The sequence below is a fragment of the Schistocerca americana genome, chromosome 7 (assembly GCF_021461395.2).
Source record: "Schistocerca americana isolate TAMUIC-IGC-003095 chromosome 7, iqSchAmer2.1, whole genome shotgun sequence".
In the NCBI taxonomy this organism is placed as follows: domain Eukaryota; kingdom Metazoa; phylum Arthropoda; class Insecta; order Orthoptera; family Acrididae; genus Schistocerca; species Schistocerca americana.
Window position 1 is genome coordinate 593,893,132 of NC_060125.1, and position 27,417 is coordinate 593,920,548.

Sequence of the window (27,417 nt, forward strand, 5' to 3'; positions counted from 1 at the left end):
AGAAATGAAATATGAGCATCAGAAAATTAATACTCTATAACCATTAATGACACTAATTACATTTTGATGAGATCTCTCTTAAGCCGAAAGATGAACTGACGGTACATTAAATACAACTGAGTTGATAGCTTCTTTGCCTTATGAATTCATTAACCCAAGCAATAGCAGTGGGGGTACATTATGCCCACCTTTTGTAAATATTGTAATCTAGTCATAAACTAAAAATTTTGAAAAATATTTCTTTAATGAATTCTTCTACCCGATTCTATCATTGTTTTACGGTTTACAATTAAAATTAATCAAAAGATTGATGTAATTGAGATAGTGCAATGAACATCTTATTCAATAAATAATAGCACTGAAAGATATTTCCAGGTTCTGAGAATCTTACTTGCACATCAGTATCTCTTGAAAATTCACGTTGTTAATAACAGTCAATTACAATTAACAGTTTTTTATGTGCTCCTATTGGTGGTTTACATTATTGAAAATGTTTTGGTATTGCTAGGGTTAATGTTTATCAAAATTAACTACTGTGTGCCTATATTATGGTTAATAATAAGACAGTTTCATTCTGACAACAATCAGTATTCGTGGTATGCAGCAGAGCAGTAATGTTATCTGGTTATTTGCCGCTGCCTCCAAGTAGTTGTCAGGGGTTACAAGCACCTTGCGAAAACAAGCAACTCTTGGCTGGGTCTAGGTCTAGCAAATAACATTACGAGATTGAGAACTGGTCAGTCCTGTCTCAAAACATTTTCTAGCAACAAAAGTCTTTAGAAGTAGGAACAGGTGGACATTGGAGGATGCAGCAGGATAAATGTTTCAACATTTCACACCTCAAATCCCTCTGTTTTCCTCCTCCAGAAGCATCAGTGAGGGCAGGTGCATTCTTGTGATGAAAAAATTTCAATTCTAGGATACCTTTTAATGTACTGTTTCATCTAGTTGTCCCAGGAGACTGATGTAGTGTTCACCAGTTATTTTGATCAATAAGACGACTTCCTTTTCTGCCTCAGAAAACACTGACCAGATCCTTTCAAGCCCATGAATGCAACTTCCCCACATCTTACCCACAAAAACAGATTTATGCACAGTCCAAACATACACTATGTGATAAAAAGTATCTGGATCCCGAAAATCATACTGTTTTCATATTAGGTGCATTGTGCTGCCACCTACTGCCAGGTACTCCATATCCGTAACCTCTCTAGTCATTAGACATCGTGAGAGAGCAGAATGGGGCACTTCGCAGAACTCACGGACTTTGAATGTGGTCAGGTGATTGGGTGTCATGTGTGTCATACATCTGTATGCGAGATTTCCACACTCCTAAACATCCCTAGGTCCACTGTTTCCAATGTGATAGTGAAGTGGAAATGTAAAGGGACATGTACAGCACAAGTGTACAAGTCGACCTCGTCTGTTGACTGACAGAGACCGCTGACAGTTGAATAGGCAGATATCTATCCAGACCATCACACAGGAATTCCAAACTGCATCAGGATCCACTGCAAGTACTATGACAGTTTGGTGGAAGGTGAGAAAACTTTGATTTCATAGTCAAGTGGCTGCTCGTAAGCCTCACATCATGCCAGTAAATGCCAAACGATGTCTCACTTGGTGTAAGGAGCGTAAACATTGGACAATTGAACTGTGGAAAAACATTGTGTGGAGTGACGAATCACAGTACACAATGTGGCAATCCAATGGCAGGGTGTGGGTATGGCGAATGCCTGGTGAATGTCATCTACCAGTGTGTAGTGCCAACAGTAAAATTTGGAGGTGGTGGTGTTATGGTGCGGTCATGTTTTTCATGTAGGGGGCTTGCACCCCTTGGTTTTTTTTGTGTGGCACTATCACAGCACAGGCCTACATTGATGTTTTAAGCACATTCTTGCTTCCCACTGTTCAAGAGCAATTCGAGGATGGCAATTGCATCTTTCAACACGATCGAGCGCCTGTTGATAATGCACGGCCTGTGGTGGAGTCGTTATATGACAATAACATTCCTGTAATGGACAGGCCTGCACAGAGTCCTGACCTGAATCCTGTAGAACACCTTTGGGATGTTTTGGAATGCTGACTTCATGCCAGGCCTTACCGACCGATATCGGTAGCTCTACGCAGTGCAGCACTCCGTGAAGAATGGGCTGCCATTCCCCAAGAAACCTTCCAGCATCTGATTGAATGTATGTCTGCAAGGGTGGAAGCTGCCATCAAGGCTGAGGGTGGGCAAACCCCAGCATTACCAATGGAGGGCGCCATGAACTTGTAAATCATTTTCAGCCAGATGTCTGGATATTTTTGATCACATAGTGTTGCTGAGATACGTGTTTTTCATCTGCTTTTGGTTGGCACAAAGTTCTCTCAAATTTAAACTATTACAGATTGACTCATTCTTCATCTAACGTATGCTTTCTTCAAATAAGACATCACTAAAAAACACAAAATGTTATTGGACACATTCTAGATATCTTCATCTAAGGTTGCACTTTTGGGATGTTCTTCATGCGGATTTTCAGAATGAAAAATATGACCACATTTGAATTCAGTTCCTTTTTCATAACAGTTGGAAATGAAAGGGCAGACTCCTTATACGCCTTCACAAGCCTTAGATGAACTTCCATAATGGGTAAGCCATCTAAAACAAATCATTTTGATAAAAGCATAGTACTCCAAATTATTCAGCTGAAAGAAACACAACATGGTTACTTTTAAAAAACCACATAAAGAACACTATAATAAAAAGCAATACTTCACCCATGTTAACACTGCCTCTGTGCTAGGGTAAGAACTCTTCACTTTGCCTATAGGACTTAAGTTCTCTGCCACTGTCCATGGTGAAGGGAGTAAGTTTGCAACAAGTACTTTTAATAACTATCCCATATTTAGTCTTCAGAATCAAGATGGTGAAATGAACTACCAGTTCTGTCTGGTAGTGACAATCTCCTGCATATTGTATTGTTGCTCCCCTTTCAATGAAATTAAGTCATTTGTAACTCATATACTTATACAAAATGTTGTTCCCTTCGGTTTAACTATCCAGAGAGATTTACTTTCACCTTGGAAATTTTAGAGGACAAGAATAATTTCCCACCTGCAAGAACACCGAAGGTACCATAATCCACATCAAATAAGTTATTGGAAAGTCCGTGGTGGAATATAAATAATCTAAGGAGTAACAGTAACAAGTCAACAAATTGTTGATGTGTTGAGTCACTGTCAGGCTCATAAACAAGATGAGGAACCTTGTTAGTTTTCTCCTTCAGAGCCACAGAATACAAATACACACACATACACCTGCATGGCTACATTGACCCAGCTGACTACATTGATCCAGAACTGCAGCTCAGCGGATGTGCGGGGTTTGTGTCAGGTTAAGTGGGTGAGGGGAGAAAGGAGGTGGATGCAGGGTGTGAGAGCTAGAGAAGTGTGGCTGATGGCTGGGAAAGAGAGGCAGTAGGCACCTGAAATAAGAATGTGGCTTCTTATGCCTCTAAAGAGCGAAGTTGTCTGTGAAGCTCGCTGTGGATTGCGAACAGAGGGGACATAAAATGTTGGGAGATGCAGACTATTCATATGAGAGTGTGAACGCAGAATGAATTAAATTAGGGTCATAAGATGAGAGGAGGTGGGTGTGGGGCAGGGGCTAACAGAGATCAAGGCCAGGAGGATTACAATATCAAAGTAAATGTTGCAAAGACAACTCCCATCCATGTAACACAGACATGCTTGCTTTGGGACTGAACAGTCCAGATGACAGGTTGTGAAACAGACTTTGAAATCAAGCATGTTATGTTCAGCACTGTGCTTCACCACTAGGTGATCAACTTAGTTCTTGATTTCAGTTGGGCAGTGGCTGTTCATTCTGTTAGACAACTGGTTAGTGATATGCTCACATAAAAAAATTACATCATATCATGACTGCTGTCACATGTGTCCCTACCTTTGAAGTGATAGGATAGATTGGAGTCAGTTGTATGTATGTATGTATTTATTTATTGGACAGGTCTTGTGCTTGGGTGTTCTGCAGAGGTATGGGTTTGGGAATAAATGTAACATAAGGTGGAACAGTATATTATTTAGTCTGGGTGAGTTGCAGTATACTGTATTTGTAGGGTTGTGGGTAGGATGTTACACATTTCCTGGCACAACACGTAGGCAAAGCCCCAGCAAAGGATATGGTTAAGTTGTTCCTGTCAGAGATGATATTCGGTGGTGAGGGGATGCTGCTTCACAGTTTGCTACTAGGGTGGTCACAGAATTATGGTCGTATTTAGGTAAAGCCAGTCTGTGAAGGCCGTAGTATGATCTTCAGCATTCTAGGCAAGAGATTACTTATCACTGCAGAATCACGTTCACAAGTAGACATTCTATATGGGAGAGACTTTTTAATGTGAGAGGGATGGCAGCAAGTAATGTTGAAAGTGGTCTTAATATGAAAAGTTTGGATGGAGCCACCAGGGGGTGGAGGTAAATGGTATGTGGCACTCCAGGCTTAGAATTACTGCATGAAGTGAGTGGAAGAGGTATTGAGGCCTTGGAGGTGTGAGGGTAGTGCATCTTGGCCCTAGTTCCAAATCATGAATGGACCTGAACCAGACAAGAAGCTTGGGATTTTTATGTGAGTAGGAAGGTTTCTTCTAGATGGCCCATAAATAGGTTGACGTCGAAGTAGTGGTTCTAGGCGCTAAAGTCTGGAGCCGAGCGACCGCTACGGTCGCAGGTTCGAATCCTGCCTCGGGCATGGATGTGTGTGCTGTCCTTAGGTTAGTTAGTTTTAAGTAGTTCTAAGTTCTAGGGGACTGATGACCTCAGAAGTTAAGTCCCATAGTGCTCAGAGCCATTTGAACCATTTTTTGACATAGAAGTGTGCCATGCAGCTTCTCATGGATGTGCTGCAGATTTCTCAACCTTCACTCCAAGGATGAAGTAGTTACTCATAAGGATGTAGTTTGTAAGGTGTTCAAGGAAAGAGGTGGTGGGTTGGAGTCTGTAGAAAATTGGGAGAGGGCATTTCCAGGGGCAGATGTGGACTCTGACCACAATCTATTGGTTATGAACTGTAGATTAAAACCGAAGAAAGTGCAAAAAGGTGGGAATTAGAGGAGATGGGACCTGGATAAACTGAAAGAACCAGAGGTTGTAGAGAGTTTCAGGGAGAGCATTAGGGAACGATTAATAAGAATGGGGGAAAGAAATACAGTAGAAGAGGAATGGGTAGTTTTTTGAGATAAAATAGTGCAGGCAGCAGAGGAGCAAGTAGGTAAAAAGACTAGGGCTAATAGAAATCCTTGGGTAACAGAAGAGATATTGAATTTAACTGATGAAAGGAGAAAATACAAAAATGCAGTAAATGAAGCAGGCGAAGAGGAATAAAAACGTCTCAAAAATGAGATCGACAGGAAGCGCAAAATGGCTAAGCAGGGAGGGCTACAGGACAAATGTAAGGATGTAGAGGTGCATATCACTAGGAGTAAGATAGATACTGCCTACAGGAGAATTAAAGAGACCCTTGGAGAAAAGAGAACCACTTGCATGAATATCAAGAGCTCTGATGGGAACCCAGTTATAAGCAAAGAAGGGAAAGCAGAAAGGTGGAAGGAGTATATAGAGGGTCTATACAAGGGTGATGTTCTTTAGGACAATATTATGGAATGGAAGAGAATGTAGATGAAGATGAAACAGGAGATATGACCCTGCATGAAGAGTTTGACAGAGCACTGAAAGATCTGAGTCGAAACAAGGCCCCGGGAGTAGACAACATTGCATTAGAACTACTGACAGCCTTGGGAGAGCCAGGCCTAACAAAACTCTACCGTCTAGTGAGCAAGATGTATGAGACAGGCGAAATACCCTCAGACTTCAAGAAGAATGTAATAATTCCAATCCCAAAGAAAGCAGGTGTTGACAGATGTGAAAATTACCAAACTATCAGTTTAATAAGCCACGGCTGCAAAATACTAACACGCATTCTTTACAGACGAATGGAAAAACTGGTAGAAACCTACCTTGGGGAAGATCAGTTTGGATTCAATAGAAATGTTTGAACACGTGAGGCAATACTGACCCTACGACTTATCTTAGAAGAGACATTAAGGAAAGGCAAACCTGCATTCCTAGCATTTGTAGACTTAGAGAAAGCTTCTGACAATGTTGACTGGAATACTCTCTTTCAAATTATGAAGGTGGCAGGGGTAAAATACAGGGAGCAAAAGGCTATTTACAATTTGTACAGAAACCAGATGGCAGTTATAGGAGTCGAGGGGCATGAAAAGGAAGCAGTGGTTGGGAAGGGAGTGAGACAGGGTTGTAGCCTATCCCCGATGTTATTCAATCTGTATATTAAGCAAACAGTAAGGGAAACAAAAGAAAAATGAGGAGTAGGAATTAAAATTCATGAAAAAGAAGTAAAAACTTTTGAGGTTCGCCGATGACATTGTAATTCTGTCAGAGACAGCAAAGGACCTGGACAAGCCTGAACGGAATGGACAGTGTCTTGAAAGGAGGATATAAGATGAACATCAACAAAAGCAAAACAAGGATAATTGAATGTAGTCAAATTAAATGGAGTGATGCTGAGGGAATTAGATTAGGAAATTAGAGGCTTAAAGTAGTAAATGAGTTTTGCTATTTGGGGAGCAAAATAACTGATGATGGTCGAAGTAGAGAGGCTATAAAATGTAGACTGGCAATGGCAAGGAAAGTGTTTCTGAAGAGGAGAAATTTACTAACATCGAGTATAGATTTAAATGTCAGGAAGTTGTTTCTGAAAGTATTTGTATGGAGTGTAGCCATGTATGGAAATGAAATGGGGACGATAAATAGTTTATACAAGAAGAGAATAGAAGCTTTCAAAATGTGATGCTACAGAAGAACGCTGAAGATTAGATGGGTAGATCACATAACTAATGAGGAAATATTGAATAGAATTGGAGAGAAGAGAAATTTGTGGTGCAACTTGACTAGAAGAAGGGATTGGTTGGTAGGGCATATTCTGAGGCATCAAGGGATCACCAATTTAGTATTGGAGGGCAGTGTGGAGGGTAAAAATGGAAGAGGGAGACCAAGAGGTGAATACACTAAACAGATTCAGATGGATTTAGGTTGCAGTATGTACTGGGAGATGAAGCAGCTTGCACAGGATAGATTAGCATAGAGAGCTGCATCAAACCAGTCTCTGGACTGAAGACCACAATATCAACAACAACAACAACAACAACAAGGAAAAGAAAGCACTTGTAAATTAGTTGTGTATTTTCAGAAGTGCCTGTAGATTGTACATGAGTTTCTGGGTTTGATTTAGCTTCATTTGTTTGCTTTTCCATAGAACTTGGCCTTCCTCAGTAATACTAAGCAAAGAAACCACTATGAACTGCCTGACATAAGACGTTTCTCAGTGATCTCTTAGGATTTCACGCGATGGTTGAAAATATTGCTCACTGTCATCTTCTCTAATCCTATCTCTTACATCAGTGGAGTTATGTAAAACACAATGGAAATGTTACAATATTGATTGCAGAACTGATTTGTATACCTAGTGAACAATAAATAATCCATCATTTACTAGGTAAAATCTCTAAAGTAAGTTTGGTGAATCATTGAGTATGGTTTAAGCTAAAATTGAACTTATTATATAAAGGATTTGAATTATTTTCAGAATATGGATGCATCAGATATTCTAAAAGGGGAAAAGCCTCAGCTGAGGCTGGGGCCGCAATGAATACATACGGCTATGTGTAGCTCTCGCTATAGAAACTGGAGAGTTATTTTCAGTCCCTCTTCATACAGTTCAAAAATTGAAGAATCACCTGAACTTTTGACAGATCCTCAACACCAACAAAAAGTAATTTGTAATTTGTGTCACAAACAGCAAGCAATGCAATTGAATAATATGTTTTGTAATTATAGTGCCGCAAATCACTATGAAGTGGCTGGCTGATACTTACTTGCTTTCTACTTTACTGCACCTGTACAGATTCAGGACTTGTGTGCACATGTCAAATGTTTTTCCATTTTATATCTGTAGGATCCTGTAACCATACATGAGTCACTTCCGTCAATATGGCGTAACAAACTTGCCATATTGTAGTGCAAACAGCATTCCTCCCAATTTTAAAATAGTGCCAAAAATCACAAAATCTGCACCCTAAAACTAGATTCCTGGAAGGAAGAAGTGTTTCCATTACTTGCAGTTGCAACTTGAGAGAAAAAGGCAGTTAAAAAATAAACAAAATTGTGCAACCACTCCAAGAAAAATGTTCATATTTCTCGAACAACTCCACTTTCTTAAGATGTCAACAGAAAGTGGCACAGTTGCGTCCAATATTGTGTGTCCTACTAAACCACTAACTGTAAAAATACCAGTTTTCAACTCATTGTACTCACAAACCAAAAAATATCTACACACTGAGAATGAAATTGGTGTTGAAGTAGAATCCCACTTAAAGTCAAGAGACGAGAGAGTACTATGAATCAGACAAGCTGTTCCTAATGTCCGTCTGGACAATTTTCAGAAGATATAATATTATTCCATGCCCAATGATAAAATACAAATGATAAAACTGATCCAGCCATATCAGGCTTAAATGGATTCCCACAACTGTCAGGAATGACACAACTTATCCCATTCCGAAAGGAATATAACCAGAAGGCTGCTACTGCCAGCTCATTATCCGGCAAGTGGTTAGTTTCTTAGAAAGGCATTTAGTTGGATTTTCCACTGTTTGAAATGTTTTATATTATACACATATTCATTCTTCATTGTAGTGGATGGTGAAACTGCAAATAGTAATAACAATATATAAAATAGCCTCAGGCTGCAGTTCTGGTGTTAAAAGTTTTATTGAATAATCAATTTCACCTTAGTACACATCTGATTGATGGTTATATTTTAATTCCCAGATCACAACAAGCAGTCAACTGAAGTATTGGTGGGCACTGGTGTAATGTCACTTGCATGATGCGGACATAGGGTGTAGTTACTGGTATTTCAGTTGACAACTTGCTGGTATGGGAATTTGAGATGTGATTGAATTTGAGATGTGATTGTCGATTAGATATGTACTAAGGTATATCTGAAGATGAGATGTAGTGTCTCGATATTGAACATGCAATAAAACTTGCAACACTATAACAACAGCCTAAGACTACTTTATTAATTGTTATTATTTTATGTTATATATTTTTTAAATATGTGTTTTCACAATAAGAAAAGAACTGAATTTTTTGGAAACTTCTCTATACTTGCATAATGGCACTATCAAAGTCTAGTTCATATCTTTGGTACTTTTGCTTTGCGGCTGCAGAAAGCTAGTAAAACTATTTGTAAATACATACCTTAAAGTGATTTTTCTTTTCATGGGTATGCCCTAACAAAAACTTGCCTCCATTACTTCTATTTAATCTCTTATAACTGATCAAAGCATTCCATACTTATGCGCTTGAAATAATTGCAGAGAAGACAAAAAGCACCTTTTATGGTACATCTCAGGAGTATGCATCCAGTATCGGCAGTGTTGTTTTTTACTTTTTTGTGATCTCGGAGGTACTATCTTTTCAGCCTCCATTTTAAAACTAACAGCATTTGTTTTGCATATAGTAGTATGTAATATGTTGTGTATTAAGTTGCATGCGACTTCTTACATAAGTGTAGACAAATTAATTCTCAGATAATGTCAAAATATATTAAAGCCAGATTAATCTGTTGGAAAAGGCAAATGTTTATTGCTGACTTGATGAGATGCTGTACATCCAAGAAGCGTGACCACATCACACTGGCTTTCTGAGAAAAAGGAAACAGCAGGACTGCTTAATGCAAAAACTAGAAATTTGCAGCAACATACACAGAAAACATCTGTAAATAACGGTATATTGTCAATGTAAAGTTATCATGCACCTCACTGGAGAGGCACAGTAATGCATTAGTGGGAGGAACAATGGCAGGGAATGAGGACCATAAGCTGCCATTGTTGAAAACTGTGGTCTAACTATTATATTTTGATGCATTTCTAAATAGGGTCCTTCTACATATGTATTACTTTACTGGCTAAAAAAAGTGAACTTGCAAATGTATACCCATGCTGTCACCTTCACTCCTCTTTCACATTGCATCGATGAGGTTGTGCGAGACATTTTCGACACAGTTACCCGTGCCAGTGGAACTGCTGTTCCTCTTTCTAGAGGCATGCTCCACCACCAGCCAGTCCCATGGTGGACCAAAGATGTCACAACAGCTATTTAAGCTCACCATAAGGCCCTGCAACGTCTCAGTCGGCATCCTCCGAAAGCTGCTCTCCTCACTTTCAAACGACTCTATACTAACGCTCACTATCTTATGAAGCGCAGTAAGAAGGAATACTTGGAGCACTACATCTCATCCTTGGGAACATAATCCTCTTTCTCACAGGTTTGAGCAAAGCTTTGTAGTTTTCTGGGCTGCCACACTGTTCTGTGACTTGTCCTTCAGGGTAGCCTTTGGACCAATGTGTTGGTTCGTGCTGAACACCCTGTGACCCACTTTGTGACAGCACTGGCATCCTCTTCTTACCTGGCTACCTTTCAATACAGAAATAACAAGTTGAAGACATCCTCCTATGTTTCACCCCCTGCCAAGCTGATTTATATAATGAACATTTCACACTAGGAGCTGCTCCTGGCTCTTGGTGCATCTCACTATAAGTCCCCAAGCCCTGATTCAGTTCAGATCCAACATGTGATTGTTACTTAGAAGCTACATCTACCCAGGCTCTTCAGCCATACTTGGCTCAAAAGTGTCTTCCTTCCGCAATGGCATGATAGTATAAGCAACCCATTCCTTAAGCCAGGCCTTTCCCATGGTTCCCAATTCTCTTCTGCAAAAATGTGTGTCATGCATTTCTGTTATCACACCATTGTCCATCTTGACCCAGAAATCTAAATGGGTACGCAGCACTTTGACATGGTTGCGTTGTCCAGTTTTTTGGCATCTGCTTTAATAAACGCTTACTTGCCTGCCCCATATTTATGAACCAGGGACTAGGTGCATGCAGAGCTTCCTTTCCCACACGTCTTGGGGTGTGGATCATGCTACTCTTCATATTCACTGGTCCCTGGTCTTATCCCAACTGGACCATGGTTGCCAGGTTTATGGCTCAGTGGCACCTTTGAAACTGGTGGTAGACCCAGTCCATCATCGTTGCATTCAACTGGACGCTGGTGCCTTCTGGACTAGTGCCATAGATAGTCCACTTGCTGAAGTGGGAATCTTCCCCTTCAGCTTCGACGGTACCAACTGATGCTCACTTATGCAGTCACCACCTGACAGTTTTCTCAGCATCTACCTTATCAGCATTCTTTTTTCATACAAGGGGCATCAACCCCCTGACATGCACCTCAGGTTGGATTACCAGTTGGAATGTGCCTTGCAGCCCTCTGCCAGGACCTCTGCCTACCTCCTTAGAAAGCACACACTGTGTTTTTCCACACACCCCTCTGTGGTTGGTACCAAGGCCAGGAACTAGAGCCAGTCTATTCCACAGTCCTAAAATTTCAGCCACCCCCCATGGCTTTTCAGCATCCTTTCCAGTGAGTTCTCAAGGCAGTCAGTGCTACCATTATTTACACTGACAGGTCTAAAACCATGGATAGAAAGGGATAAGGTCTTACTTTTCCTGCTGGTCAGGCACAACATTTGTTATTGGGAACCAGTACTGTTCATGTGGTGGAGCTGATAGGCATTAACAAAGCCCTCATATTTATTAAACAAGCTTCCAGTAAACATGTTATAAATTACAGTGGCTCAGTTAGCAGTCTCCAGCCCACTAATCACCATTCCTCTTGTCAGCTTGCAGTATCTTCTGTTGATGACCGTCTCTCTAATGTTAGTTGTACTGTGTGGTCAGTTGCCTTTCTCTGGGTCCCAGGTCATTTGGTTATATCAGGGAATTAACTGGCCAACTATTGGACTAGATAAGCAATTACTCACCCCACATTTGCTTTGACAGTCCCAGGTGCAGATTTGCAGGTGCAAATAATGGATCTGCTCATTCAGAGATGGAACAACTTATAGTGTGTGTGTGTGTGTGTGTGTGTGTGTGTGTGTGTGTGTGTGTATACCTGTCCTTTTTTCCCCCTAGGGTAAGTCTTTCCGCTCCCGGGATTGGAATGACTCCTTACGCTCTCCCTTAAACCCACATCCTTTCATTTTTCCCTCTCCTCGCCTCTTTCCTGATGAAGCAACCGTGGGTTGTTAAAGCTTCAATTTTGTGTTAATGTTTGTTTTTGTTTGTGTCTCTATCAACATACCAACGCTTTCGTTTGGTAAGTTACATCATCTTTGTTTTTAACTTACCAAATGAAAGTGTTGGTACGTTAATAGAAACAAAAAACACACACACAAATTTCAAGCTTTTTCAACCCACGGTTGCTTCATCAGGAAAGAGGAAGGAGAGGGAAAGACGAAAGGATGTGGGTTTTAAGGGAAAGGGTAAGGAGTCATTCCAATCCTGCAATCCCGGGAGCGGAAAGACTTACCTTAGGGGAAAAAAGGGAGATACAGACACAAGCAGACACATATAAAGGCAAAGAGTTTGGGCAGAGATGTCAGTCGAGGCGGAAGTACAGAGGCAAAGATGTTGTTGAATGACAGGTGAGGTATGAGTGGCGCCAACTTGAAATTAGTGGAGGTTGAGGCCTGGTGGGTAACGGGAAGAGAGGATATATTGAAGGGCAAGTTCCCATCTCCGGAGTTCTGATAGGTTGGTGTCAGTGGGAAGCATCCAGATAACCCGGACGGTGTAACACTGTGCCAAGCCAAGATGTGCTGGCCGTGCACCATGGCATGTTTAGCCACAGGGTGATCCTCATTACCAACAAACACTGTCTGCCTGTGTCCGTTCATGCGAATGGACAGTTTTTTGCTGGTCATTCCCACATAGAAAGCTTCACAGTGTAGGTAGGTCAGTTAGTAAATCACGTGGGTGCTTTCACACGTGGCTCCGCCTTTGATCGTGTACACCTTCCGGATTACAGGACTGGAGTAGGTAGTGGTGGGACAGCTTATGGGACAGGTTTTACACTGGAGGCGGTTACAAGGGCAGGAGTCAGAGGGTAGGGAAGGTGGTTTGGGGATTTCATAGAGATGAACCAAGAGGTTACAAAGGTTAGGTGGACGGCGGAAAGACACTCTTGGTGGAGTGGGGAGGATTTCATGAAGGATGGATCTCATTTCAGGGCAGGATTTGAGGAAGTTGTATCCCTGCTGGAGAGCCACATTCAGAGTCTGATCCAGCCCCGGAAAGTATCCTGTCACAAGTGTGCACTTTTGGGGTTCTCCTGTGGGAGGTTCTGGCTTTGAGGGGATGAGGCTCTGGTTATTTGCTTCTGTACCAGGTCGGGAGGGTATTGCGGGATGCGAAAGCTGTTTTCAGGTTGTTGGTGTAATGGTTCAGGGATTCCGGACTGGAGCAGATTCGTTTGCCACGAAGACCTAGGCTGTAGGGAAGGGACCGTTTGATGTGGAATGGGTGGCAGCTGTCATAATGGAGGTACTGTTGCTTGTTGGTGGGTTTGATGTGGATGGACGTGTAAAGCTGGCCATTGGACAGGTGGAGGTCAACATCAAGGAAAGTGGCATGGGATTTGGAGTAGGACCAGGTGAATCTGATGGAACCAAAGAAGTTGAGGTGGGAGAGGAAAATCTGGAGTTCTTCTTCACTGTGAGTCCAGATCATGAAGATGTCATCAATAAATCTGTACCAAACTTTGGGTTGGCAGGCTTGGGTAACCAAGAAGGCTTCCTCTAAGCGACCCATGAATAGGTTGGCGTACGAGGGGGCCATCCTGGTACCCATGGCTGTTCCCTTTAATTGTTGGTATGTCTGGCCTTCAAAAGTGAAGAAGTTGTGGGTCAGGATGAAGCTGGCTAAGGTAATGAGGAAAGAGGTTTTAGGTAGGGTGGCAGGTGATCGGCGTGAAAGGAAGTGCTCCATTGCAGCGAGGCCCTGGACGTGCGGGATATTTGTGTATAAGGAAGTGGCATCAATGGCTATAAGGATGGTTTCCGGGGGTAACGGATTGGGTAAGGATTCCAGGCGTTCGAGAAAGTGGTTGGTGTCTTTGATGAAGGATGGGAGACTGCATGTAATGGGTTGAAGGTGTTGATCTACGTAGGCAGAGATACGTTCTGTGGGGGCTTGGTAACCAGCTACAATGGGGCGGCCAGGATGATTGGGTTTGTGAATTTTAGGATGAAGGTAGGGGTGCGGGGTGTCGGTGTGGTCAGGAGGTTGATGGAGTCAGGTGAGAGGTTTTGTAGGGCGCCTAAGGTTCTGAGGATTCCTTGAAGCTCCGCCTGGACATCAGGAATGGGATTACCTTGGCAAACTTTGTATGTGGTGTTGTCTGAAAGCTGACGCAGTCCCTCAGCCACATACTCCCGACAATCAAGTACCACGGTCGTGGAACCCTTGTCCGCCAGAAGAATGACGATGGACCGGTCAGCCCTCAGATCACGGATAGCCTGGGCTTCAGCAGTGGTGATGTTGGGAGTAGGATTAAGGTTTTTTAAGAAGGATTGAGAGGCAAGGCTGGAAGTCAGAAATTCCTGGAAGGTTTGGAGAGGGTGATTTTGAGGAAGAGGAGGTGGGTCCCGCTGTGACTGAGGACGGAACTGTTCCAGGCAGGGTTCAATTTGGATAGTGTCTTGGGGAGTTGGATCATTAGGAGTAGGATTAGGATCATTTTTCTTCGTGGCAAAGTGATATTTCCAGCAGAGAGTAAGAGTGTAGGACAGAAAATCTTTGACGAGGGCTGTTTGGTTGAATCTGGGAGTGGGGCTGAAGGTGAGGCCTTTGGATAGGACAGAGGTTTCGGATTGGGAGAGAGGTTTGGAGGAAAGGTTAACTACTGAATTAGGGTGTTGTGGTTCCAGATTGTGTTGATTGGAATTTTGAGGTTTTGGAGGGAGTGGAGCTGGAAGTGGGAGGTTGAGTAGATGGTAGAGACTGGGTTTGTGTGCAATGAGAGGAGGTTGAGGTTTGCTGGAAAGGTTGTGAAGGGTGAGCGAGTTGCCTTTCTGGAGGTGGGAAACCAGGAGATTGGATAGTTTTTTGAGGTGAAGGGTGGCATGCTGTTCTAATTTGCGGTTGGCCTGTAGGAGGATGCTCTGAACAACCGGTGTGGATGTGGGAGAGGAAAGATTGAGGACTTTTATTAAGGATAGGAGTTGACGGGTGTGTTCATTGGCTGAGTTGATGTGTAGGTGAAGGATTAGGTGGGTGAGGGCAATGGATTGTTCAGTTTGGAACTGGTATAGGGACTGATGGAAAGAAGGGTTGCAGCCAGAGATGGGAACTTTAAGTGTGAGGCCTTTGGGGGTAATGCCAAATGTCATACAAGCCTGAGAAAATAAAATATGCGAGCGTAATCTGGCTAGGGTGAAGGCATGTTTGCGGAGGGAATGTAAATAAAACTTAATGGGGTCGTTGTGGGGATGTTGTGAGGGTGACATGGTATTAGAAGGTGGAAAGTGTAACATGAGGTTGAAATGAAAATGAAAATAACTGGAGAAAGTAACTGGAGATCTGTTGTGAAAAAAGGCGAAAAAGTGTTGGATAAAGCTGGGCTATGTTGATCCTGTGGTGAACTTGGGTTGGTAGACAACGATGTGCACAATTGTTAGCCTCATTTTCATAATCTGCCACCACAAAACCACTCTTTTTAATACATTTACATGCCATTTTTTCGAAATTTACCCGAATCTATCCATCCTTTAACGTGTTTTGGCGGCAACATAACCACCTAGCCCAGGCTATCCGTGATCTGAGGGCTGACCGGTCCATCGTCATTCTTCCGGCGGACAAGGGTTCCACGACCGTGGTACTTGATTGTCGGGAGTATGTGGCTGAGGGACTGCGTCAGCTTTCAGACAACACCACATACAAAGTTTGCCAAGGTAATCCCATTCCTGATGTCCAGGCGGAGCTTCAAGGAATCCTCAGAACCTTAGGCGCCCTACAAAACCTTTCACCTGACTCCATCAACCTCCTGACCACACCGACACCCCGCACCCCTACCTTCTACCTTCTTCCTAAAGTTCACAAACCCAATCATCCCGGCCGCCCCATCGTAGCTGGTTACCAAGCCCCCACAGAACGTATCTCTGCCTACGTAGATAAACACCTTCAACCCATTACATGCAGTCTCCCATCCTTCATCAAAGACACCAACCACTTTCTCGAACGCCTGGAATCCTTACCCAATCCGTTACCCCCGGAAACCATCCTTGTAGCCATTGACGCCACTTCCTTATACACAAATATTCTGCACGTCCAGGGCCTCGCTGTGATGGAGCACTTCCTTTCACGCCATCACCTGCCACCCTACCTAAAACCTCTTTCCTCATTACCTTAGCCAGCTTCATCCTGACCCACAACTTCTTCACTTTTGAAGGCCAGACATACCAACAATTAAAGGGAACAGCCATGGGTACCAGGATGGCCCCCTCGTATGCCAACCTATTCATGGGTCGCTTAGAGGAAGCCTTCTTGGTTACCCAAGCCTGCCAACCCAAAGTTTGGTACAGATTTATTGATGACATCTTCATGATCTGGACTCACAGTGAAGAAGAACTCCAGATTTTCCTCTCCAACCTCAACTCCTTTGGTTCCATCAGATTCACCTGGTCCTACTCCAAATCCCATGCCACTTTCCTTGATGTTGGCCTCCACCTGTCCAATGGCCAGCTTCACACGTCCGTCCACATCAAACCCACCAACAAGCAACAGTACCTCCATTATGAGAGCTGCCACCCATTCCACATCAAACGGTCCCTTCCCTCCAGCCTAGGTCTTCGTGGCAAACGAATCTGCTCCAGTCCGGAATCCCTGAACCATTACACCAACAACCTGACAACAGCTTTCGCATCCCGCAACTACCCCTCCAACCTGGTACAGAAGCAAATAACCAGAGCCACTTCCTCATCCCCTCAAACCCAGAATCCCCCACAGAAGAACCACAAAAGTGCCCCACTTGTGACAGGAGATTTTCCGGGACTGGATCAGACTCTGAATGTGGCTCTCCAGCAGGGATATGACTTCCTCAAATCCTGTCCTGAAATGAGATCCATCCTTCATCAAATCCTCCCCACTCTACCAAGAGTGTCTTTCCGCCGTCCACCTAACCTTCGTAACCTGTTAGTTCATCCCTATGAAATCCCCAAACCACCTTCCCTACCCTCTGGCTCCTATACTTGTAACCGCCCCCGGTGCAAAACCTGTCCCATGCACCCTCCTACCACCACCTACTCCAGTCCTGTAACCCGGAAGGTGTACACGATCAAAGGCAGAGCCACGTGTGAAAGCACCCACGTGATTTACCAACCGGCCTGCCTACACTGTGACGCATTCTATGTGGGAATGACCAGCAACAAACTGTCGATTCGCATGAATGGACACAGGCAGACAGTGTTTGTTGGTAATGAGGATCACCCTGTGGCTAAACATGCCTTGGTGCACGGCCAGCACATCTTGGCACAGTGTTACACCGTCCGGGTTACCTGGATACTTCCCACCAACACCAACCTGTCCGAACTCCGGAGATGGGAACTTGCTCTTCAATATATCCTCTCTTCCCGTTACCCACCAGGCCTCAATCTCCGCTAATTTCAAGTTGCCGACACTCGCACCTCACCTGTCATTCAACATAATCTTTGCCTCTGCACTTCCGCCTCGACTGACTTCTCTGCCCAAACTCTTTGTCTTTAAATATGTCTGCTTGTGTCTGTGTATGTGTGGATGGATATGTGTGTGTGTGCGAGTGTGTACCCGTCCTTTTTTCCCCCTAAGGTAAGTCTTTCCGCTCCCGGGATTGGAATGACTCCTTACCCTCTCCCTTAAAACCCACTTCCTTTCGTCTTTCCCTCTCCTTCCCTCTTTCCTGATGAGGCAACAGTTTGTTGCGAAAGCTTGAATTTTGTGTGTATGTTTGTACGTTTGTGTGTCTATCGACGTGCCAGCGCTTTCGTTTGGTAAGTCACATCATCTTTGTTTTTAGATATATTTTTCCCATGTGGAATGTTTCCCTCTATATATATATATATATATAAAAAAATCTTTTTTCATATGTGTGTGTTGGGCACTTGACACGTTCCATATCATAACAGCTACAGTACTGTGCGATTGATCAAGGGAACATGCAACCAAATATCTAACTAACTATCAACTGCAATGGCGACCATGCCACCTCCTCCCGAGATTGTCACGTGTGTCTTGATGAGCAGGCCATCCATAATATCCAGGTAAAGGAAAAGGTGCCTTTCCTGGTCACTGAAGTTTTTGGCTAGTCGGAAACCCTGCATTCCACCATCCAACACTACAGTATTGTTCATGCTACATCTTGCTCCACGAAGAACATAGCCACACAGGCATGTGACCTTGAATTCAGCACCATGGTTGTGAAATCGCCCAGAGTCATGGCAGCATCCCTGTCTCCTCCTCCAGTTGTGCAACAAACCACCAGGCTTTTGCCTCACGAGGTGAAGTCACCTGCTACACAACTGGCAGGCCAGAAACAAAAGGAATACTCCCACAAAAATTTCCTTTGTCCCTCCAGTCAACAAACATCTGGATCTTCCTCTGCCAACTGTAAAGGCTCCAAGAAGTTAAACAAAGGCAAATGGTCTTCTCCTTTGCTGACTCAGAGATCCTCTTTGACAGTGTCGCCATGTGGTGCCCTCGCCTGGCCAACCTCCCTGCCACTGGTTCACCACCAACCGTTTTTCTGCTCTGGACTCCACAGACCTACATAAGGAGAATGCTGATGCCTCTGTAGATTTCATGGAGCAGGATCCTCCAGCCTCTGCACCCTGTAGCAGTGCATCTTTGAAGGCTGGCACTCAGCATCCGCTGAGATGACTCCCCTTCATTTTTTGCCTCCAGTCCTTTCCTCGTCATGACTCCTGCAGTAGAACGTTCATGGCTTTCGATCTAACAAAGAGGACTTACCGCAGCTCTTAGAATCGCAACGTCCTCTTGTTTTCTGCCTCCAAGAAACAAAATTGCATCCTCATGACCACTTTGAGCTCTCACATTTCTTCCCAGTCTGCTTTGAACTTACCCCCAAGAACAGCATTCCATCTCATGGGGGTCATGCTGCTCATCTGGGATGATGATCATAGTCAACCAATCTCCCTGACTACCCAATTCCAAGCTGTTGCAGTCCGCATTTTCCTTATTCACTTGACCTTTTCCCTTTGTACTGTTTACATCCCTCCATAATTCGATGTAAGCAGGGCGGACATCCTCAAGCTTATTGGGCAACTCCCTCACCCCTTTGTGCTGCTCAATGACTTTAATGCACACCATGCCCTTTGTGGTTCTGCCAAAACCTTTCAGAGAGGTGCCGTCTTGGCTGATCTTTTCAATCAACTTAACCTCATGTGCATTAACACGGGAGCACTCGCATTCCTTTCAGACTCCACTCACACCTATTCCCATTTGGACCTATCCTTCTGCACTACCCAGCTTGCCCATAGTCTTGAGTGGTCTGTTCTCTCTGACACGTACTCGAGTGACCATTTCCTGTGTGCTATCTGATGGCTGACTCCTAACCCAACTACATGCACACACAAATGGCAGCTTTCTAGGGCCGACTGGAGGCTTTACTCCTTCCTGGTGATCTTTGACAAACAACATTTCCCCATTTATGATGACCAGGTAGAATATCTTACAAACATTGTCCTTACAGCCACAGATTTCTTGCACTTTCTCTTTACCACACTATGTCCAAGCAATAAGGCAAAGAACATTCAATCTTTAGTTCAGAACCTCTGTTTCTCTATGTTGTATTTTATGGACCTTTCTCCAAGTCTGTGTTTTTAGCTGCCTTTGCTTCAGTCGATTGGGCTTAATGTGTAGCCATTTTTAATTCCTTTTATCGTCTTCATGTTTTACATCCTGACTCAGGTGCATATGACCCTAGTAGTTTTCGCAGCCTAAAATAAACCAAAACAAAACATAAATTCACACTATCAAGGCACACCACCTTCCATTCCTCCGCAGGAATCTACTGTCCTATGTCATCTCTGCACTGATCGTACCAATACCCATAGTTTTATTTTATGTAACAAGCCAACCCCGCTGTGTGGTTGTGAGGCCTTACAGCAGGCAGTAGCTCTTATCCTGGTGCAATGCCTCCTCCCCCCCCCCCCCCACCCTCTCCCTTTTTGTGGCTTTTCATGCTAAGCATAGTCTTACAAATTCTTTGCCTCTAGTATTGGCAGATGAGTCACAGACAGTTGCTGCTTCTCTGTTTTCTTCATGAATGTGGTTTTTATTCTCAGGTATAAAGTTTTGAACTACCTTCGTGGCAGAGGCAGGGTGTTTCGTGTTAGAGCGTCTCACACTACACGCTGGGTCTAGAGGAACCCTCGATCCTACTTCTTTTATCAGCTGCCTCTTTCAGCCCTTTTTTCCTGTGTTTTAATTGCTTTTTGATGTGATTTCCCTTTTTTCTGCCGTATCCTACTTTCCATTTTAGGGGTTGCACTCTGTTGAGTAGTGGGTGCTGTTAAATGCCTCGACAGTAATGAATCAGAGGTAGGATGCCTGGGAATGGGTCAGCCCCCATCATATGCAGAGCCCTGGGGATACCGACTTGCTTACATATCTACTTCTCTCATGTTGTTGTTGTTGTCTTCAGTCCTGAGGCTGGTTTGATGCAGCTCTCCATGCTAATCTATCCTGTGCAAGCTCCTTCATCTCCCAGTACCGACTGCAACCTACATCCTTCTGAATCTGCTTAGTGTATTCATCTCTTGGTCTCCCTCTACGATTTTTACCCTCCGCGCTGCCCTCCAATGCTAAATTTGTGATCCCCTTGATGCCTCAGGACATGTCCTACCAACTGATCCCTTCTTCTAGTCAAGTTGTGCCACAAACTTCTCTTCTCCCCAATCCTATTCAGTATCTCCTCATTAGGTACGTGATCTACCCACCTAATCTTCAACATTCTTCTGTAGCACCACATTTTGAAAGCTTCTATTCTCTTCTTGTCCAAACTATTTATTGTCAATGTTTCACTTCCATACATGGCTACACTCCATACAAATACTTTCAGAAATGACTTCCTGACACTTAAATCTATTCGATGTTAACAAATTTCTCTTCTTCAGAAACGCTTTCCTTCCCATTGTCAGTCTACATTTTATATCCTCTCTACTTCGACCATCATCAGTTATTTTGCTCCCCATACAGCAAAACTCCTTTGCTACTCTAAGTGTCTCATTTCCTAATCTAATTTCCTCCCCATCACCCGACTTAATTCGACTACATTCCATTACCCTCGCTTTGCTTTTGTTCATGTTCATCTTATATCCTCCTTTCAAGACACTGTCCATTCCGTTCAACTGCTCTTCCAAGTCCTTTGCTGTCTCTGACAGAATTACAATGTCATTGGCGAACCTCAAAAGTTTTTATTTCTTCTCCCTGTATTTTAATACCTACTCCAAATTTTTCTTTTGTTTCCTTTACTGCTTGCTCAGTATACAGATTGAATAACATCGGGGAGAGCCTACAACCCTGTCTCACTCCCTTCCCAACCACTGCTTCCCTTTCATGCCCCTTGACTCTTATAACTGCCATCTGGTTTCGGTACAAATTGTAAATAGCCTTTCGCTCCCTGTGTTTTACCCCTGCCACCTTCAGAATTTGAAAGAGAGTATTCCAGTCAACATTGTCAAAAGCTTTCTCTAAGTCTACAAATGCTAGAAACGTAGGTTTGCCTTTCCTTAATCTTTCTTCTAAGATAAGTCGTAAGGTCAGTATTGCCTCACGTGTTACAACATTTCTATGGAATCCAAACTGATCTTCCCCGAGGTCGGCTTCTATCGGTTTTTCCATTCATCTGTAAATAATTCGTGTTAATATTTTGCAGCTGTGACTTATTAAACTGATAGTTTGGTAATTTTCACATCTGTCAACACCTGCTTTCTTTGGGATTGGAATTATTACATTCTTCTTGAAGTCTGAGGGTATTTCGCCTGTCTCGTACATCTTGTTCCGACTTTTGTCAGGACTGGCTCTCCCAAGGCCATCAGTAGTTCTAATGGAATGTTGTCTATTCCCAGGGCCTTGTTTCAACTCAGGTCTTTCAGTGCTCAGTCAAACTCTTCACGCAGTATCGTATCTCCCATTTCATCTTCATCTACATCCTCTTCCATTTCCATAATATTGTCCTCAAGTACAACGCCCTTGTATAGACCCTCTACATACTCCTTCCACCTTTCTGCTTTCCCTTCTTTGCTTAGAACTGGGTTTCCATCTGAGCTCTTGATATTCGTACAAGTGGCTCTCTTTTCTCCAAAGGTCTCTAATTTTCGTGTAGGCTGTATCTATCTTACCCCTAGTGAGATAAGCCTCTACATCCTTACTTCTCTCATATTATTCTTTAATTGATGGTCTGTTACACTCTCAGCCTTCTCACTTTTACTGTTCCGAATCTCCCAGCTAGGAAGCATACTGTACTCTGTAACTGTTTTCGCCTTTGGATCTCTCACTTGCTCTCACCTACAAACATCATTTCTCAGCTTTGGCATCGTTATTGCCTTCAGTGCCTGAATTTTATTGCTCTTACATACTTTCATCACCAGAACATGTTCCTGGTAGACGTCAATATCTCCAGATAACTACCCATGGGCTGAGGGACTGATGACCTTGCTGTTTAGTCCTTTAACCCCCATCCAACCAACTTTCTAGACAACTTCTGTATAGTGAAGTGAGTACAGGTAGAAGGTATTGTGATGCTCCTCTAAAACACTTTAAGGGTCAATTCACGAACAACCTAAAGAATCTAAACATTGACCCAAGTGACTGGTGCACCACAGCAGATTTTGCTCACTGGTCCACAACTATTTCACCTGCTGTTTTACATTTTTAGTGGAACATTAAGGACTTGAAAAGAGATACATCAGAGATGCAAACTTTGCCAAATCCAGCCACGCCCTCCATTCTCTATTATGTGTAATCTGTGTGGCCACATGTTTCACGCTAGGATTGGTCTGCTAAGTCAGCAAAGACACCTTCACACCTGAACTGTGATGCAATAAAGAAAATACAGGAGATAAATGAAAACAATGTTATGAGTATTAGTCAGTGATGACTTGTGACTTAAGGTCAGTCAGAAAGTTATATGTCATCGTTTTTTCCTCTGTCAAGACAGTGAAAGAATAAGTAGAAATGACTCTAAAACTCAAAAAAGTAATGAACATACAAAAAATAGTGCCACATACCTGCCGTGTGCCTAAAGGGACCGGCAACCCTCAGACACTGAAGCATCACAGTTTTCCATCTGTAGAAGGCGTTGCCTCCCTGGACTGCATTGACCACAACAAGGAAGACAGATGGTAGGACAAGCGCTACCAGAGGTCCTCCATGCCAGGGGGTTATTTCCCCTGTCTTGTTGTATGAGGAACTGGATCGGCATGAATTACTATGCATCCCGGCTATATTGGGCAGCGCAAGCCAACACATCAGCAGTTCACTCCACCGAAGCCCATCAGTCAGGGCCTGGTCAGAAGCCACCACAGTGGGAGCTAAGACTTTCTAGCAAAATTCCGAGACATACCTGTCGGCCAACTACGCCAAATGCTCAAACTCCGTTTTTAGGGATTATCAGTGGCATAGTCTTCATGTCCCACTACTTTATTCACTGTGTGTTCCAGGCTTATGCCTTATTTTTTATTGAGAACAGTTTTCCTTTGTTATTAAATCTCTCTACTGTGGCTGTAATAAGCCCTTGTTTATGTTTACCTGTGCCGTACTATTGCTTATCAAGAGTCTCCTTGTGGGAGATATAGCAGATAGTAAATTGTAGAGAGAGGGAGAGATATGTGACATGAATTGAAGAATGTTCGTTTATGCAAGAAACGTAAATATTGTAGTGTCAGTATGGTAGTGTTCGGTCAAGGTGTTCACACTTTCCATTCCTGTCAGTAAACTTTGAAATGTTCCTGAATCGGCTAACTGTTTCAACGAGAGATGTTTCCTGTATGTGATTTGACTGCCACCATAGCAGACACCAAGATTAGGTTTTACTCGACTACTTTGGTTTGTTGTCCTTGGAGTGCTGTATATCACCACTATTTGACAATTCATTAACATAAATACATATATGCTAACCCTTCCAGAGCAGCTTTTTAATCATCAATCAGACAATTTAATAGCGCTTTAAAATCTAAAGGATTTTCCCAGAGTCAATGTTGCCAACACCCAGGTAGGTCAATAGATTTGAAATTTAGATTTTTGTGCACTCTTTCTTTATTAAATCCATTGTAAATTGTGGCCACCTACATTCTTAACTATTATCTTTTTTTTTAAAAAAAAAAAAAAAAAAATAATCTCTATCTCCCTGTTAACAATAATCTAGATCATGAAAATAAAGCACTGTCTTTAAAACCTGCTGAATTATTGTATTTCAGGCTCTTGTGCACAGGTACTATAGAGGAGAAAATATTCCAGCGCCAAGCTCATAAGAAAGCTCTGAGCTCCTGTGTTGTGGACAATGAAGAGGATGTGGCCAGGCACTTCAGTCTTTCGGACCTGCGTGATCTTTTCCGACTTGAAAATGGAACACTCAGTGACACCCATGATAAATTTAAGTGCACACGCTGTGTCAATCGAATTCAAGTGCGGCCTCCACCAGAGGGCACAGACTGCACATCAGATCTTTCACAATGGAATCACTGTGCTGAGAAGCGCACTCTTGTTGACACTGTCCTCAAACAATGTTGGGATGCCGGTGTGTCATTTGTTTTTCATCATCGCTCACATGAGCAAAAAGCTGTTCCTTGATTTTCAGTATTCTTTTAATCTCTACAGAAACCATGTGAAGTCTGCATTGTGTGTTAAATGTCTTTATTTGTTTTCACCCCAACTAGTTTAAAATGTTCTGTGCAAATATATTTATTACTTCTTTATGTTGAGAGTGCTGGTGCATGAGAAGCAGCACACCCCTCTACAGAGTGTATGGTTTCTATATAAAGAAATAAATATGATTACGTATTTTGACAAAAACTATTGTACCCATTGGTTCATTAATGCATTAAACTTTCACAAACATAAGTGATAACAAAATGCTTTGCACTCTCTCTCTCTCTCTCTCTCTCTCTCTCTCTCTCTAGGCAATATTACACAAAGGGAAGAGGACATAGATGAATATGAGATGGGAGATGTGATACTGCAAGAAGTAAGCTGAAACATGGCCTCCTTAGAACAACTGATACCCTTGTAAGAGTGAGCCACGACAAAACTATTCCATCTGGTATGCAAGATGTTTGGGGCAGTGGAAAAACCCCCAGACTTCAAGAATATAAAATAAAGGGCAGTCAAATGAAAGGAAGACAGATAGAAAAAATTAGTAAACTGTTTATTATTCCAAAAGTAACTGCTGTAACTGTTAATATATCAATCCCATTGTCAAACAAGACAGTGACTGCCTTCATGGAACCATGATTGTACCCAGATGTGGACCTCTTCCTCTGAAGCAAATTGATTGCCTCAAATTTTGTTCTTCAGGGCTTAGAAATACGCAAATCACATGGAAAGAGATCCAGAGTATATGGAGGATGTGTAAGGGCTTGCCAGCAAAACCTTTGCAGCATAATTGAAACAACAGCACGCCAGCTTCAGGAAAGTCACAACGACCTATTTCTTTGACTGTGAGTGCTCGCGCCCATTAACTTTCCCGAACACAGTGCCACAATTGACACAAAGCAGTACGTGTCCACATTGCAAAAACTGAAGTGCACCATCAAGTCCAAACACTCAGGAATGTTGACAGTCAACATCATTCTGTTGCACGATAATACATGCCCACATGTTGCCAACATTGTTTCAAATACACTGCAGAAGTTTCACTGAGAAGCCATTACGCATCCTCCATACAGTCTCGATCTCTTCCCATATTTTTGGAGCCCTGAAGAAAGACATTCATGGCCTTTGATTTGCTTTGGACAAAGATGTGTTCACCTGGTCAAAACCATGGTTTCATAGGCATTGTCTGTCTTGTCTCACAATAGGATATATGTATTGATAATTATGGTGATAACTTTTGAAATAATTAACAGTTTACTTACTTTTTTTCTCTTCTGTGTCATTTTCATTTGACTACCCCTTATAACTCCAGTTCCAAAGGAAGTACATGCTTAGTGATGGGAATATGATTGAACTAACAGTTTGTAACTGTAGTCTTGGTTTAGGTGTGGTTGTTCCTTCACATTTCCACTTCACAATCACACCACGAAAAGTCACCTGGGCAGCTTTGAAAGGGTTGAAATATTCCAGATGGAAATGTTACTCGGGTGACACCAGTGACATGTTCATGTTCAAAGTCACTGGGCTGTCCTGACTGGCCAGTTCTGTTGTTTCCGCGCATTTCTGCTGACAACACAATATTCCTCATCTCTCTGGAGGCTATAGCTTAATTGTTTCATAATACAGCAGAAATTATGAAGAGCAACTCTGAAACGGCAACAATAAAAAATGGTCTTGTTTTGCCAAGAGCCTAGTCTAATCAGTTAAAATGATTTCACACATTAGTTTTGTTATGGGAACTCACCATTGGTTTTCTCTTTACCTGAGCATTGAAAAGGCAGTTGTGAATTTCTGATACATGGAGGTCAAGCAGGTGTAAAGAAGGCAATGACTTTCTGTACACCACTTGGATAGAATTATGAATTGTGCTACAAAGCACATCACATTGTAGCTACAACTCAGACTTTGTGCCAAATACAGGGACTCCAATTCAGGATTCTGAAACACTAACAAAACAAAAAACACAGATAACGCTTATCTTCAACTACCGCAAACTAGCTTCAACTTATTTCTTGTTTGTACAGCAGGCTTAAGTTTTGTCACCAGATAATGAATTTTGTCATGAAAAATATACCAGACCATACACTTCAGATGATAAACTAGAAACTATGTACAATACATATGGTGCTTCACTGCAGGTTTTTAATTCAGTGTACTTAAAATATCATTCACAACCCATCACAGTAAAGCTCATCGTATGACTACTCTAAACTTCCTGCTTTCATACAACTTTTTTTAGAAATTAATATTTGCAGTAGTTTCTGTTCTTATTAATTGGCCCACTTGGAATGATCATTAATAATCTAGTTCTATAACAATGAAAATGAAATGCACCAAAGCATCCACTTCTTGATTGGCTTTGTTTGTGATTTACTCAGTGACCACATTCAAACCTTTGTTGACCAGCATGAAACACAAAACATTGAAAATCCGTTTTGTAGTGGAGACCTACAATCTATACATGCATGACTTGGAGGAACTGCAAGAAAAAGCATGCTTCCTTTTGTACACAATTGGGAGGGCAATGATGCTTCAGAACAGTATGCAACCATCTCGACACGCTCTC

General features: G+C 42.6%; 1 protein-coding gene and 1 long non-coding RNA gene across 2 annotated transcripts in view; one reads left to right on the plus strand and one right to left on the minus strand.

Annotated features, from left to right (window-relative positions):
• LOC124622670 (DNA repair and recombination protein RAD54-like) overlaps positions 1-25,049 on the plus strand; it is a 40,410-nt gene extending 15,361 nt beyond the window's left edge. Inside the window, exon 4 of the mRNA XM_047148462.1 lies at positions 24,458-25,049. Coding sequence (XP_047004418.1) covers positions 24,458-24,830 — 373 coding nt within the window. The 3' untranslated portion in view covers positions 24,831-25,049. The remainder of the gene's footprint in view (positions 1-24,457) is intronic.
• On the minus strand, positions 2,246-26,791 carry LOC124622671. Its single transcript, XR_006980673.1, has 3 exons — positions 26,614-26,791; positions 7,953-8,166; positions 2,246-2,644 (listed from the first exon to the last, which is right to left on the minus strand). It is a non-coding gene; the product is annotated as an uncharacterized LOC124622671 (long non-coding RNA).
• Positions 26,792-27,417: the final 626 nt, after the last annotated feature.